This window comes from Amphibalanus amphitrite, unplaced genomic scaffold (assembly GCF_019059575.1).
Source record: "Amphibalanus amphitrite isolate SeventyFive unplaced genomic scaffold, NRLGWU_Aamphi_draft 000658F_arrow, whole genome shotgun sequence".
Taxonomy (NCBI): Eukaryota; Metazoa; Arthropoda; class Thecostraca; order Balanomorpha; family Balanidae; genus Amphibalanus; species Amphibalanus amphitrite.
Genome location: NW_024882152.1, coordinates 247,746 through 264,278, shown reverse-complemented (window position 1 = coordinate 264,278; position 16,533 = coordinate 247,746). Strand labels below are relative to the sequence as shown.

At 56.0% G+C, this 16,533-nt stretch overlaps 2 protein-coding genes across 2 annotated transcripts in view; one reads left to right on the top strand and one right to left on the bottom strand.

The window, feature by feature from the left end:
* The window catches only part of LOC122364135 (neurobeachin-like), a 141,784-nt gene that overhangs the window by 20,414 nt on the left and 104,837 nt on the right, over window positions 1-16,533 (bottom strand). The window contains exon 36 of the mRNA XM_043334244.1: window positions 540-657. Within this exon, the coding sequence (XP_043190179.1) occupies window positions 540-657 (118 nt within the window). The remainder of the gene's footprint in view (window positions 1-539; window positions 658-16,533) is intronic.
* Window positions 12,485-14,952, top strand: LOC122364134 (protein mab-21-like). Its single transcript, XM_043334242.1, has 2 exons — window positions 12,485-13,446; window positions 14,382-14,952. The coding sequence occupies exons 1-2, from the start codon at window positions 12,565-12,567 to the stop codon at window positions 14,634-14,636; spliced, it is 1,137 nt and encodes a 378-aa protein (XP_043190177.1). The 5' UTR covers window positions 12,485-12,564; the 3' UTR covers window positions 14,637-14,952.

Genomic DNA, 16,533 nt, shown 5'->3' with positions numbered 1-16,533 from the left:
ACCGCCGCGAGTTGTTGATGATGTGAAATGTGACTGGCTGCGTCTCCCACTGGACCCCACTGGAGCCTGCTGAGTCCATGTGTTCTAACCACACTGGCCGAAACAAAGGCCCACGACGGAAGAGCCTCGTATTTTACTTTCATCGCATCGTAACTTGAAACGTAATTAGGCAGTTGTTATTCCTGTTGTGCATGATTTGTAAAGCAATTATCAAAATTTATCAACATCAAACATATGCCACACATTTAGCATATGCCACCTGGCGTCTACGTAAAATTGAGATAGACCATAGAGCGAACGAGCAAGCGAGGGAAGCCCTAGGGATCCTATGTCCACTCAGGAACTCAGGTCTCAGTGCCATGCATTTCCCCTCGGGTGATGTGGGGCCACTGTGCGCTCTTCTGTCCCCGGTGTTATCACTGACAGCGCGAGGAGAGGAACGGAGTGAAGCGCTAGGGGTTGTGGCCAGTAACGAGTCATGCACTCCCCCTCGGGTGATGTGGGGCCGGGCCACTATGCGTCCCGGATAGATCACTCACTGCGCGAGGCGAGGAAGATCTCGATGGCGGTGTTCTGCAGCAGGTAGCGCCGAGAGAAGATGGCCCGGATCTCCGTGAAGTGCCATTTGCCGTGGATGTGGTCACAGTACCGCAGCACCTGCAAAGATAAAACACACTACATTAGGCATTGAGAGGCCAGTAACCACCACAGAAAGTCACAAGATCACACCGTTACACGTAAAACACACGTCAACCAACACAAACTACCTCGATATCGGCACGGTCTACAACCGCTGCGCAGAGTGTAGGCCACCTACTTAACTTTCAGTCCATCCTTCCTTTATTATTTAGCGCTCCCACCAACTGCAGAGCCTAGGCCACCAGCCTTTCCGTAGGTATCATCCCGTCCTGTATTATTTAGCGCTCCCGTTGACTGCAGAGCCTAGACCACCAGCCTTCCCGTCCTTCGTCTATCATTTAGCGCTGTCACCAACCGCAGAGTGTAGACCACTTTACTTTCCGGAGGTGCCCGTCTTTCGTCTATCATTTAGCGCTCTCACCGGGTCCCTCCCACCGCCCATCAGCCGTCATCCATCAGTGGCTCGTCTCACCACCCACCACGCCGGCCGCCGCGCCGGCGGGCCGGGCCGGGCCGCCAGCTATGTGCGGTATTCGGGGGCGGGTGGCTCGCCGGCCCGGCCCGCCCCCGCCGACCTACCCCGCGGCGGCCCAGGACCATATAGCACCGGTCTGTATCATCAGCCCGCCCGGCCACGGCAATTTTCAAACCAGTTCCGTCCTGCCCTCCTATCTCCGTATCTCGCTCTCCATCCAGCCCAGCCTACCCTACCTATCCGCTCCTCGCGCTCCCTTCTCCCTCGGTCACGGCCCACCCCTCTCCGTTCGTCCGTTCCGTCTCGTTCCGTCCCGTTCCGTTCCGTATCGTTCTGTCCCGCCCCGTTCCTTTCCGTCTCGTTCCGTTCCGGTTCGCCCTCGGCCGGCGCGCGCCGCGGTAATGAGCGCTGTAAATCGCGCGCCGACCAGGCGCCGGCTGGCCCAGGAAATGGTCTCACTCGTCAGCCGGCCTCTAAGCGGACAGCGCTATTAGCGGGTGGCGGCGCCGAGCGGCACACGCCACACGTTGAAAGGAGTGAGTGGTGGAGAGTACTCCGAGACAGCGGCCGAGGGAACAGACGCGCCCGAGACGACGGCCACAGGTGGCGCTAATTCACTGCACCAACAGCCTGTCAACATGAAACGGTGGCGTTCAGCTACCATAACGAATATTAAACAAACACCAATTAATTCAGACGGGCACAGCCCTCCACGTGGCAGCCGAAATAAATGGTTCATAGGGTAAAACATGGAGCGCATATGGCAAACAAAAACATTAACTGTGGTACTGGACCGCAGATGAAAACAACACTGAAAGCGTTTCGATAGGGATGAAAAGTGTATCAAAACAAAAATTCCTACCGGTTACTAAACAAACAGCAGTCCTCCTAGCCTCCTATCCGCTGGCCCGTCGGGCGCAGTGTGGGACAGTGTGGGACCGTTGGCCGTAGTATGGGACAGTCGGGGATAGTGTGGGACAGTAGGGCGCAGTGTGGGACAGTAGGGGCATTGAGGGACAGTCAGAGGCAGTGTGGGACAGTCTGGGAGCATTGTGGGACCGTAAGGGCATTGAGGGACAGTCAGAGGCAGTGTGGGACAGTCTGGGAGCAGTGTGGGACAGTCAGGCCGCAGCGTGGGACAGTCGGGCCGCAGACAGGAACCCTCTCCCCACTAATGAGCGGCCGTCGGCGGCGGGCAGTGACCGTCTGATTAGCCGGCCAATCCGGCCGATAGGTAAACAGGGGTCCGGTGCTGGGATTACGACTCACTCAGCGCTCACGCACGGCCCGGCCGGTCACGCGACGTCCACGGGCCGGCCGGGGGCGACTGATGGGACCACCGCGCTGTGGGGTCACGGCGAGCGGGCCGACCGACCGACCGACCGCTCCGCGGAACGGTCCAGACCGACAGGTCAGTCATAATGGGCAGGATGGAAAGTCGCCCGCGAGCCACCATTACTGGAGGTAATTATGGACACAACTATTACGATAATGAGGAAATAATTTAGAAAATAAACATAATGCAAATGTTTTCTACTTAGTGCACAGTAACTAGATCATCTCATATTTCCTCTCAGATTGACGGCTCGGCGGCGGCGGTCGCCAAGAATAGCACCACCTCGAATAAGCTATGCGGTGCAGCTCATTATCCCATACCGAACTCGAGTCCCATCCACGTCTCCCAACTAGCGCGGACCACACGGCACGCGGTGCTCGGTCCCGGGGCGGTGGTGACTGGTCCATTAGTGGTCAGCACTAACTCAGCGGCCGTCCGCGCCGGTCCGGGCCGGTCCGGGCGGCTCACACACCGGGGCACACGGGGCCGGCCCGCGCGCCACACCGGGCCCGATCGATGGCACGATGACAGCCTGATGAACGGCCACCTCTTGATGGCATCGGGACCGCCCGCCGCCGCCCGCCGCCCGGCGCGTGGCGCGCGGACGGCTAGAGCCGAACTCGTGCGAACGATAAAGGGTGTGACTGTGAGAGAGTAAGGAAGGGGGTAAAGCATATATTCCATTACTCCTCATCAGATGGGTGATGCTCGGGGTTCGATGGTATTGAGTGAGGGTTAACATACACCAATAAGTTTGGTATCGAGCAAGATGGTCAGTACGTTTTCTGATATCGGGTTTTGCCATCTGAAACACGTATCGCCAAAGTTGGCAACGAGTAGCACGCGATGATAAATTGTGAGCATACTGCATATTTCGTGGAGTATAGATTCCCATCGCTTGCAATGAGACACAGTAGTCGAGTGGGACCATCACACCGGGAGGTAAATACTAAATAGTAAATACTGGCGCGATGAGATCTGAGATACAGAAAGGCTGTGAAAAACGATCCCAGCAGCACCCAAGATTTGTTAGCAGTTTTACTGACACTGGGATTTTCCCGGGACAACTGAGATCATTCTTTCAAAAGCTTCGATCCTTGGATCTGCAACGTTTCGATCTAATCAGTGGCGTTCTAGCCAGGTTTCGTCTCAATCTGCGTTCAGGCAAACAGAACTCCATCCAGCATCCAGCATACCTCTCGTTCTCCTTCATGTCTTGTTTCTCAGTAACTCAGTTCCACTCGCGGTCACAAGTCTTTAGGTTCCCACCCGGGGTTCCACTGCGAACAACCTTGTCGCCATCGCCAGACTGTCTCGGTCGGCGTGGGAACAGAATGTCCACTTCGCCGGCTGCTAATACGCGCCATCAGTCATCACGCTGGGCAGGCAGTGACCGGCACGCCGCCCCAGCGCCCGCCCCACCAGACGGGTACCGGCGACGGGCCGACGCGATGACATGCATGCGTGCCTGATGTTCACAGACAGCAGGTATGTAAAACCGATGTGAACGGCTGTCAGGTTCACGCGTAAGATGCCTTACAAGGTGGGATAGGTATTCAGGATAAAGTTGTTTGAGCGCTTGCCTAAGAGCTGTTCGGTACAGTTTGTCTTTGTATGATTTTCAGTTTAGGCATGTCTAAAGCATACGCAAGAGTGAAGCGTTCGACGTAAAAACGACGGAATGTGTTAACAAGCCGCTGCGACGCATCAGCCATTCCGTTAATTCACGCGTCGTTGATCGATTGATGGAATCAGCAATTAGCATGCGAGGCACGGATCGAAGCGGCAGGGCCTCATCAGCAGAAGGCCGGGCGGAAATTAAAATTACCGCCGACAGCAGGACGCTCTAACTGGCAGTGAAATGTGATGTGGGTGGGATGAGCCCAGACGCCGGCATTAAAAAATAACTGCTCTTATTGACACGATAGGCGCCCTTTTGCTCCATATATCGCCTCAATTATCCCACAAGGTGTCATCAATTTACCTACCTTTTAGCGTGCAACAATAACTCATAGAACTGTCATAGCCTCGTTCGCAATGTCAACAGCCGTCTGCCCGCTGTCATCGCCCGGAGCCGCCGGACGTTTCTCTCGCGTCTCGCCATAACCTGTCTGCGCCGCCCGCTAACCCCATCCCAGTCGACACCGACAGACGTGGCCGTCACAGGGCTCCGAGCCCACCTCGGTGAGAGTGTCTGCCGGTGCGCCTGGTCCCCGCTCGCCGAGGACCGACAGGCGCCGACACGGCAAAAACGCCGGCGTCCGCCGGTCGGCCGTCTGCCGAGAGCCCGGCCAGATCAGACCCCATTCATTACCGGCCGAGAGGCGCGGCGCCGGCGCGGCGGAGAGCAGCATCCGCACAGGCCGGGGCCGACCGCACACAGGGCGGAACGGAGCGCAGGGGCTGGCAACGCGGCAAAGGCCACCGGGATTTACTACTGGCTTTGAAGTGGTCTGAAGTTAGCTTTGCATCAAAGCTTGATCCACTCGATGGGGATGTCAGTCAGCTGTGTTAAGTTTATCGGCGGCTTTGTAGTGTGCCTTTGCATGCTTTGCTCCTATTTTTGGCTCCATAGTTGTTTCAAATGTTTGAGGTTTCTGCTACCAAGTGCGAGGCCAAAATGAAAGGAAGTGCACTCGAGCCCTTGCCACCAAAAGAGAAGCCATGGGCGCTGCCATTAGCTCTTAGCTCCTGGCATGTCAAAGAAATTCTAAGCAAAATAACATTTTTAACCACGAAAAGGAATTGTCTGTGGGGTGCGGACAATGTTATTGAAAACAGCTACCTCAATTAGGAAAGAAAACAAAACAACAAAACAAAACAAGGATAGCTCCTTCCAGAACCAATATCAATAAAGCTCCACCTGTCACCACAGAACCTCTCTTCATTTGCCAACTAGAACAAACTAAAACAAACACAGCTCCTCTCGAATTTATCACCTGTGTATAGCAGGCCATGCGGCGGATTCCACCAAGCCCCGATACCGTTCCGGACTGTTCCCGCTGCTCTCGCCGGCCCCTCTGTGCTCTGCCCGCAGGTGCAGGGCACAGGTAGAGCTGGTGAGTCAGACGGCAGAGTGGCGGAGAAGGGGGCGGCCACTAACCCGATTAGCGGGGCTGGTTAGCGGGGATCGATGTCACTGAAGGCAGACGCCCGGCCCGGCGGAGCTCTGCAGCCACAACGGTCGCTGGAGCAGATACCGCCAGCAAGCATTCAACGGTCGACTGGAGCAGAGATCGCCAGCGAGCATACAAGATTCCCCCAATCGCTGCCAAGTATGGAAAACATACCCCAACCTCAAACTGCTCCGGTAATTTTTCAATAGAAAAACACAATTCTAACGAATAGTGTTTGGCTATTTCAAGCAACCTGCGGATACAACGGTCGACTGGAGCAGATACCGCCAGCGAGCATACACCGGTCGACTGTGCGTGTGGTCGACCGTTGTCGATTACAAGCGACACCGGTCGCAGGAGCACTTCCCGGCTCCCGCACGCCGCGCCGGAGCGGTTCCACCACATCCGCAGCGGTCGATCCAAGCAGCTTTATCTACGTTCCGCACCGCGTCATAAACGACATAAAAGGTCGGGTAAACGCATGAAGAGAACGCTTGATACGCTATCAGCAGATGAAAGCGTCGATGCTGGATAAGTGGATAGCCAACCAACTTGTAGATTTCGGTGCTTCTGTTATAATGATAGTGATAAAATACAGCGAATTCATCAGACTTCAGTTGATAGCAAGAAAATTTCTGTCGGTTTTGTTATTTTGATGGACACGGCTTTGCCGAGTAACTACGTCAGGCCAGTTCTGTCTCAACTCTCAATAGCTGGAGTTTCCTTTTCAAACGCCGCCGCGCCGTGGCAGCTGTTTACCACTCTCGGTCCGGTGCGTCTCGCCCGGTCAGTGACCTGTCCTCTGTCCTCTGTCCTTTGCCCGTCGGTCGCTGATGGTATCCAGCCCACGTCTCTGTCCCGGCCGCTATGCGTGGCCCGTACCGGCGGCATCAGTCTCAGCGACAGTCGGCCCGCCGTAATGATGTTATCACACACCGGGCGACCCATCATCTCGGGCGGGATAGGACGGGGCACGGGCGGGACAGGACGGGGCACGGGGCGGGACAGGGCATGGGGCGGGGCAGGAAGGGACAGGGCGCGGGCGGGACAGGATAGGGCACGGGGCGGGACAGGACGGGACATGGGGCGGGGCAGGACGGGACAGGGCGCGGGCAGGACAAGATGGGGCAGGGGGCGGGATACGACGGGTACGGGGCGAGATCTTCACAAGGTAGGGCACGGGTGGACAGGACGGGGCACGGGGCGGGACAGGATGGGTCACGGGGCAGGGACAGGACGGAGTACGGGGCAGGACACGATGGAGCACGGGGCGCGGTGAAGGGCAGAACAGTGCATGAGACAGGACAGAATACGTCCCGGGGCACGAGGTGCAGGACGAGACGGGGAAAGGGGGCGACATCTTGGGACAGGACGGGACACGGGGCGGGATTTCCTGGCAGGACAGGACACACGGCAAGATCCTACACGACAGGAAATGGAACGGGAAGTCCGATGCAGGGCTGGACAAAGCAAGGGAAAGGTTCTCGGCTCGAAACACGTTGGAGACGACGATAGCACGAGCAAGGCAAGGCGGCATGCGAAAGGACAGGTAAGGTTTTATTGGCAACATATGTAGCCAGGAACGAGGAGGCAGAACGAGAGCCGGCACTCAGTCTACCGCGGACAGACTGCCTGTCACCCGGTGGAGGTTTCGGTGTGCGGCCCTCCCGGCCCGGCCGCTGACAGGGTCAGACAATACGGCCGCGGCGCCCCGGGGCCGTCTCTCACAGTACCGAGGCCGCGGGGAGGGAGAGGAAGGGTTTATCTGCGGCCCGATCGTCGCCAGGTAGCGGCGATGGTCGCCGTGATAGGCGCGACGCGGCGGCCGGAACCCGGCGCTGACGTACGAGCCGGACGGCGCGGCGCCACCGCCGACAGACGGAGCACCGCCCCCGACCACGGGCGACCTCCACCCCTAACTCCGGGTCCAACCGCCGCCCCCGACTCTGGCCGAACACCGTCCGCCGCCCCACAGCCCAAGGGACGAGTCACCACAGCCACCACCGTCCGTCGTCCACCGTATGGCCGGAGAAACAGATTGCCAGAGCCGTATCAGCTGTCGCCCTCCGTCGGCCGTCTACCAACCACCCGTTACCAAATGTCTACCATCCAACATTCACCGTGCACTGTCATCTGCCTCATTTGTCCCAGTTCAAACCAAAACTGTAGCACCTACCAACTCCAATATCGCGTTACAGCCACAGGCTCCGTCTCCGCCTGATCACCATCTCTGCCGGAGGGACCGCAGACGTGGTGATTTCTCAGACCGCCGCGCACAGACCAGATTGTGCAGAGGGGACCGCCGCAAAAACTGAGCGCCGGAGCCGTATGTCGCGGCCCGAGATCGGATCAGAGAAGGGTGAGCCCAGATAAGAAGTGGCGGACAGCACAACAGGACAACAGAGACCGAGACGGCCGCGACAAAACAGGGTGGATTTCGGTCCGGCGGCGCCACGGTAATGTATAGCAGATGATATGGTATAGTGAAGATTAGTATAGTAGAAGAAAGCAAAAAGATTAGTAAACGGTTACAGATTAGTAACAGCTTAGTAACCCATTCGCCCAACGACAGAAGAGACAGATGAGCCGTATGACTCTACGCTATAAGTATTTTCTTGATCTCACGTAAAGCATATGTCAAAAAGCGACAAATTGATCAGCACAAGTGTTGCTAATTAAAATAGAAGAAGTCCATAAAAACATGAGCCTCCTTACTATTGTTAACACCTAAGGCTTCACAAAATGGTTCAAATCCTATTCACAACCCCAATCTAAGCAGCAAAAATCCAAACTAGATCAAAGCAAAGTAGCCCAACGGACACCATAGCCGATCGCTGCCGACAAAACCTCCCTGGAGCGCGGTATTGTGGGGCGGCACAATACAAACACGACGGCCCTATCCCGGCGGACAATGGCCGGTACACCGCCGTACGTTGGCTGTGTGTGGGTTCTCCGCTCAGCTTCAGTCTCAGTGACCACCAGAGGCGAGCCGGCCGTCTTCAGCCGCCGCCGACCAGATCATATCGTCCCGTTTAGCCGCCCATTTAAGCGCTGATAACATCTCGGCCACAATGCGGCCGCGCCCGGCACAAAGGACGCCCATTTTCCGGGCCCGTGCGCGTCCGACGGGCGTCCCGCAGCGCCGGCCGCGCGCACAAAGCGCCCACCTGTGCGCCCGTCACGTGGACATAATGCGGCCAGACGGGCCAATGGAGGCACGCTTCGCGCCGCCAGTGTGCCCCAGCACCGCAGTACGCTTTCTTCACATTCTGGCGAACTATTGGGGCGAGCCGAAAACCGTCAGCGTCTGATAACGGCGGCGGCGGCGGTCGGGGTGAGGGAAATGGGTTAGGGTCACGGCGAGGACAGTGGGATGGGTTACAGTTCCAATGGGATGAGACAGGCACACAGAGCGACCGATAGACAGGCGGCGAAAGGCCAATAATTGGACTAAAAGGACCGGACGCCGGCCGGGACCGCCCCGGAGAGAGAGCTCTCAGCTCCGTGACCGACCGGTGAGACACGAATCACACGCCGTCTGCCGAACGGAGCGGAATCGGAGAAACTTCTGGGGAATGTTTCTCTTGTCCGTACGTTCAAATTTATACGAAATTAAGCTGTCTCTCAGAATAACACATCATTTTAAGATGGCGTTTTCCCCTGTTGGGGAGTTTTTGACCGGCTGTAAAACCCGTAATTATCCACCATCTACCAAAAAAAAAAGTCGAAAGAGGATGACTGTTTCAATGTAAGACATGCCCCTCCCCCATAGCGTGAATCACGTGAATAGGCAGCGTTGGTGGTCGTAAACATGCATATGTAAGGTGTAATGCATAACACAATAGCAGCATTGCAAAATCAGATGGCATTGTTTAGCATGAGTTACAGGGCACTTGCTGTTCAACTCATGAAAAGGTACCGTTTAATGTGAACAGTATGTCCTGCGCAATGCGCATTGTATGCACATTGCATATCGTCATTCGTCTTGAGCACCGCGTTTGTCGACATGTCTGCAAGCTGCGGCGGTTCAAAATGGCTCCTCAAACGAGACGTCTTATCATTACAAAAGCCGAGGGGCGCAAAGTTTTATTCAATTCGCGTGGATCATTTTTGCAATATGTATCATCTCACAATCTAGCATTCCAAAATAATCTGGTATGCATGCGAGTGAGAACCGCTCATCAACCACATTATAATTAAAATGTGATATTAAAGCATCCTGGCATTGCTCTATGCAGAGGTAAAAAGTATCGCTATAGTTATATATGCATAACGTTAACATATGCCTGCATAGCATAACATACATATTTATGGCTAAACATGCACGAATCAATAGAGATCACATCAGCAAGCCCGCACCGTTCCAAACTAGGATTGCAGAAGCAGCGGCTTGTCCAAACCAAACTTTTAAAGGCATTCCCGACTCCAGTTCAGCTAAAACAAGAGACTTCACCCTCGCACTCTTAGGTGAGCTGCTGGCAGACCGACACGGCAGCTGCGAGTCAGACCAGCGAGTTACCGGTTACGGGTTACGGGTTACCGGTTACGGGTTACGAGTTACGACCGTCCTATACTGTCGCGCTGGCGCACGGCAATGCATAAATTACCAGCTGGCAGTCGTAAACTTTATTTGGCAAAAATTTGCCGTCACCGGTCGCACGCGTGTGACATCTGTTCCGCTTTGACGGCCGGTGGGGGAGTTAACGAGGAACGCCGATGAGTGTGAGTTGAGTTGTGAGTTTAGGTGAAACGGTCAGAACTCGGGTTGTCAATTGAAGTTGCGTGATTAGCGTACTGATTGAACGACATTTCGACTGATGAGTGTCGTGAGACCTAAGGCCAATCTGCTCATTACTCCGCGCTGCAGCGAAATGCCACTGGTGACTGACACCGGTGGTGCAGTGTCCACTCTGGCTGTCCAGTCCGGAGTTCAGACCACCGCGCGTCTGACCCCTCCCCAAACACAAACAGCAGGCGGTGGACTAACGAACGCCAGGCCAGAGACAGTCGCCGTAGCGTGCGTGTCACCCCGGCCCGTCTGTCCGTCTGTCCGTCTGTGAGCCGCGCCTGTTTGTCTGTCTGTCTGTCTGTTTACGAACCCCGGCCACGGTCTGGCGCGCAGCCGTCACCACCTTACACCAATTACGGAGTTTACAGCCACGGAAAAAACGCCACCCAGAGGCCTGTGTTTGTCCACCCGACATACGGGGATGACGGACGGCCCACTGCCGCCGCTACGGAAAAAAGGCACCAGTTGCCCAGGGCATCGGCCCGTGGACCTCCAGCAGCGCAGCAACAGGGTCCTCTAAATCCAGACCAATAACACTAAATCATTAAATCTCTGCCTCATTAGACTCCCCAATGCATGCCTTGCAGCCAATTGAGGCAGATGCTGTATCAAATTCATTGGTCATAACACCAATTAGAAGGTGGCTGTGCTATGTCTTCCTATTTCTTTATCAGCCTTTCGTGGCCTGGCTGATGCTGCCAGACTGATCACACTGATCAGCGTCAAATGACCGATAACAGCACGTCTCTATTGGGAGACTCGATCGGAATCGGGACCGACCACCGAAAGATCACATCTCCAAGGGATCGATCTCATTACGCCGTGCTGAGTGTTCATCCACCATCCACCTAGCTCAGACCATTTCCTATATTACGAGGGTAGAAGGCAGTTAGTTCCCCACCCGAGCGATAGAGAAGATATCTCCACACATCGCACGGGACACTTTCCAAATCATAAAGCACTTTTTCCTCACGCCGAAGAGGCTGGTGAAGACTCTCGGCCGCGCAGCAGTGGTATAAACACGATGACAGAGCTGGCGGCCGACAGTATACACAGATTGACAGTGACGGAGGGTCAGCGGCCGCGGCTATTTCAATAAACAACCACCGCCCTGTTTTGTGCAGATAGTTTATCAGGCGTCAATGCGCGCAGGGATTAATTAAGAGACTGATGGACGAAATTTCACAGCGATGACACGGACTTTTAGTTGAATGACAGCTACGCAATGACGAAGTTAACTGGTGGTCCTTATCGTGGAGGCCGCTTATACGGGTGTTTATTTTCGTTCCGAGCCAGTTTCATGCCCGAGGTGCATAGGCCGTGCGTCATTTAGCCTCCCGCCGATACAAGAAACGTTCCCAGAGTTAACCATCAGCTTCTTCAAAATTTATCACCCCTGTCCACTTATCACGGGAATCTTTCCAGGCCGCCATCAACAAACACTTCTCCTTCTAGTGCCCGGCTATCACATTCCTCAGAGGAGCGGTGCCTCGCATTACGAGGCCGCACATAACGCCGAGTGTCGCGCCGGCGTCCCCCAGACGAATTTAGCACCCGCTCCCGAGTCCACCCTGCACGGCCAGCGACGTGCATCCATTTGCGCGTGAATTATGGTCCCGCTGTGTCGTGTAGATGACCGTCATTTGGAGGGGTGGACACCTGACCGGGACAGGCCCGCGGACAAAGGAGTGGCCCAACGATGGCACCCTGGGATACACCTGCAAAGTATGCAGATATCATACAAAACGTGCCTGCATTTTGGGACGGTGATAGTGAGGGGGCGTGCTACTCTGATCGGTCATGGCGGCACGAAGTCGTGGGTCGATTCGGGCGGGCGGTGTCCCTATAAGGTCTGCGTGTCACGGCTCTGACAGGTCAGGCGGACCGTGAGAGCACGCACGCACGGCGCGCCACCTCCGCTCCGGCTATCACCGATGCCACCATCGCAGATCCATCTCCGTCGAGTGACGGTCATTTTTCACCGCGTCCGACACGGCCAGTGTTACTGCCAGCCCTCAGAGCCCGCCCCTCCGCGCGGCGGCCAATGGGAGGCCGCGGCCGGGCCAGGCGCCGCCCCCCGTACCGCCCGGCGCCGCCGCCGACGTCGGCACGCCGGCCGCCCGCCGCGGCCGGCCGGTGGGCGGCGGCAGTCTGGGCGCGGCGGTGACGGCGGCGGCAGCGGCGCGGCGGCGACGGCGGCGCAGTACGAATGCTCGACCTGGCCAAGATGCCAACCGACGGCCTAGGCGGCCACCTGGGCTCGGAGGTGCTCTCCGCCCAGTCGCAAGCGCTCTTCCACTTCAACCGCTACTACGCAGAGCGCGTGCAGGCGCGGAAAGCGGCCGTGGCCAAAACGGTGCGCGAGGTGTGCAAGGTGGTGCAGGACATTCTGAAGGAGGTGGAAGTGCAAGAGCCGCGCGTGATCTCCTCGCTCACCGAGTGCAATGGACGGTTCGAGGGCCTCGAGGTGCTCTCCCCGACAGAGTTCGAGGTCGTTCTCTACCTGAACCAGATGGGCGAGTTCAACTTTGTCGACGACGGCACCATCCCGGGGTGTTCGGTGCTCAAACTCAGCGACGGCCGCAAGCGCAGCATGTCGCTGTGGATCGAGTTCATCACCGCCTCCGGCTACCTGTCGGCCCGGAAGATGCGCGCCAAGCTGCAGACCCTGTGTGCGCAGGCGTGCGACAAATCACACTACCGCGACTGTGTCAAGATGATCGGCGACACGACCGAGGTGCGGATGCGGATCCGTGACCGGTACGTGGTACAGGTGACGCCGTCGTTCCGCTGTGCCGGCGTGTGGCCGCGCTCCGGCGCCCACTGGCCCGTGCCGGGCATCCCGTGGCCGCTACCCAGTCTGGTGGCAGAGGTGAAGGCCGAGGGCTTCGACCTGCTCAGCAAGGAGAGCCAGGCGATCCAGAGCAAACAGAACTCGATGGAGGGCGATGCCTGGGTGCTGAGCTTTAACGAGGCCGAGAACAGGCTGCTGTACGGCGGCTGCCGTAAGCGGGTGCTCTCGCTGATGAAGACGCTGCGGGACAGGCACCTGGACCTGCCCGGCAGTCCGGTCACCTCATACCACCTCAAGGTGAGAGACCCAAGGGGTGGGCGTAACTCCTCTGCCGTGAGATCCTCTATCCCACACACCTGGACTTACCCGGCAGTTCCGCCGTTATCTTTCATCAATGCAATGCGAGATAAGACATAAGGATCCAGCTGACGAAGACAAAGCTGACGTACGGAGCTTAGCAAGGCAGTAATCACACAACGTCTCAGTTTAGGAATCTGAAAGAAATTGTTAAACCAAGAAAACGGAGTCATGTATCATCACACGACTTAGAAGTCACCAGTTAATTAGAAACAACCTGCCACCACAACAAATAACAGACAACAAACACACTGAAACCCTCATGCAGGTACATTGGGAATGAAAATCGCCTCCAGGCGGGCTCCGCTAGACACTTTAACTCAAGGCTCAAAACATCTGACATCAATCTAGCATCAACAGCTCATAAAGGTTATAACTTAACGTCACCATACATCATCCCCTTGCCATCACGCCGCATTTTACACCTTATCTCCAAAACTGTCACTGGGTGCTGCAAACCCGGCGCTACATCAGATAAGTCGACGGACATATTTTCAGGCGTGCAAACAAACCCGAGATAGCGGACCGGTTAGCGCGCGTCAATCCGCCAGTCCAGGGCTGCGGCGGTGTCAGCTGCGGCCAGATTTAGTCGAGCCGAGCCGTCTCAGAGCCGAACGGACTCGCCGGTGTCACTTGACGGCGAGATCTGACGAGTCAGAGCCCCAGCGCAGCAGATCCCGACATCTGACCACCGGCTCTCCGTCACCACATCCTGCTTTTGTAGCGAATAGGGAAGCAATGCACATCACCCACGTCTAGGAAACCACTTTAACCACAACTCTTCCGTTTGCTCACTGTGCTGTTGGAATGTGAGAAGAGAATACCCATGCATATAAATAGCCAAATTCTGACGACAGGATTTCTCCATTCCGCAGATCCTGCTGCTGTACGAGTGCGAGAAGCACCCTCGCGAGCTGGAATGGGACGAGTCGGCCATCTACGACCGGGTGCTGGGCCTGCTGGTTCAGCTCATCTCGTGTCTGCAGAACCGGCGGTGCCCGCACTACTTCCTGCCGGCGCTGAACCTCTACAAGGGCATCTCGCCGGCCGCCATGGACACCGCCGCCAAACAGGTGTGGCGCCTGCTCAGGGACCTCATGTTCAACCCCAAGGCGCTCGAGAAGTTGTGAGGCGATGTCGCAGGCCGACGCGACGTGGCCCACAAGAGGCCGAGACAGTGATCGTTAATAGTGATCCGTGAGTTGCAGTGACTGCCGTGATCGCCGGAGTGATGTGCTGCCGTGAGTGACGCGCGAGGGACGATGTCGGCAGCGGCGGCGGACAGTGGACAGTGGAAACAGATATAGTGCACCACAGACGATCAGAGTGGGGTGAACGGAAGGCGCTGGGCGCATCACACCGCACCCAAGCAATGGACACGCCTATAAGTATATATGTTTGTTGTTATTTATTTGCTAGCTCAGTCAATACAGTGATACCAATGTAGTCCGCCTTAGCGTCTCACGAGATAGCCGACCAGCACACTGCTGGGACCAACAGTGAGTAGAATGGGATTGAGTCAACCTTTCACCGCTCCATATTCCGCGCTACTGAGGACCACCCCTCACCAAAACCCACACAGGGCCTCCCAGGGCCAGCCCCCACGGAGAGACTACAGCAGCGGCCAAAGCCCGGAGGTCTGTTGGCTTTTGTGATGGATTTCGCGCTGAGCGGCCCCGCCGCGCGGCCGCGGGGCCAGCCACAGGTAAAAACGGGCAATTACCGGGCTGGGTGGGCACCCGACCGAGCACCGACCGGCACCCGACGGGCACCCCGGGAGCACCCTTCTACCGTTCCCGGCCTGATTAGCATCGAGTCCGGACCGCTCGCGGAGGACTGTCACACGGGGCTGCTCCGACAGGGCCAGACGGTCCACTGGAGCGTCTCAATTACATCCACCACCGGAGGATCCAGCACACAGACCCATGGGAACGGCGTGTTGGGGAAGGGGCATGGACGGCACAGACGCAGACACAGACACAGACACGGGTACAGACCGAGACACAGACGGAGATACAGGCACAATCTGACTATGCAACTGGCATACTAAAAGGCACAGATAAAAACACGAAGAACCACCCAACCACAACCGTCAGCCACTAGCACATGAACAGACGTAGACCAGACACAACAACGGACACAGGCGCCAACAGAGAAAAGACCAGACACCGGTACAGTCAAAAGTTAGAGCCATGCAAACGGACAAAGGTTGCGATTCGAAGTCGTCCAAATGGGGAAGGCGGAAAACGAGGAATGGTGCGACGGTGGATGAATCACGGGAAAGAGAGGTTTGGATGACTAAAAAGCTAAACCGCTGCAAAGGTGTCACGCCCGTGACGCCAGTAACAACAATACATTGAATAAGTTTGAGCTCGAAACTCATGAAACGTTAAATTTTTATGCAAGGTGGGAGACCCCGTCTTGTGATCAGAAATCGTGCTGACGTGTTTATAAGATTGACAAATTTGCAGGGGTTAAATAGAACACCTTGAATGAGAAACTAGCATGCTATTTCAAGTCTCAAATTTTACGCTAGAGTGTCATTTTTAGTCTGAACTCTCATGTATATACGATGTGAACGAATGGTTGTGGCAGCGTTTCAGCAGGTCTACGTCTAAGCCATCCTTCTCACAGAAACATACAATAAAGTCCACATGCATCTGATCATGGACATGCGCGGGATTTTTTCTCGAAGGGGCAAAACAGGACAGCACTGCCAAAACACAACGAGTGATTGTGCCATGAGCTGGCTGCCAAAGTGCTGATGCTGATCAGTCTTATATGCCAATGCGCACAAACAATGGTGTGACAGAACAGGCGCGTGGAATCACGCAAAAAGAAACGGCATAGCTGAATATATGCTAATTTTTAGTCGGTATACCAGACACGTTTGCAGACCAATTCATCAGTTTAGCTGTCTGCTATTGTCTTTGAATGTGAAAGAAAGTCCGAGTGCCTTGATAAATGAGCATCAAATCATAAGCCTATTATTCAGCAAAATGGCTGAAACGGGAAGCCTTTAAGGCA

What these genes read in the sequence shown, in the direction of transcription:
- LOC122364134 (XM_043334242.1), top strand. Translation starts at nt 12,565, where the DNA reads ATGCTCGACCTGGCCAAGATGCCAACCGACGGCCTAGGCGGCCACCTG. An exon ending in TCACCTCATACCACCTCAAG is followed by an intron (nt 13,447 to 14,381) that starts GTGAGAGACCCA and finishes TCCATTCCGCAG; the next exon opens with ATCCTGCTGCTGTACGAGTG.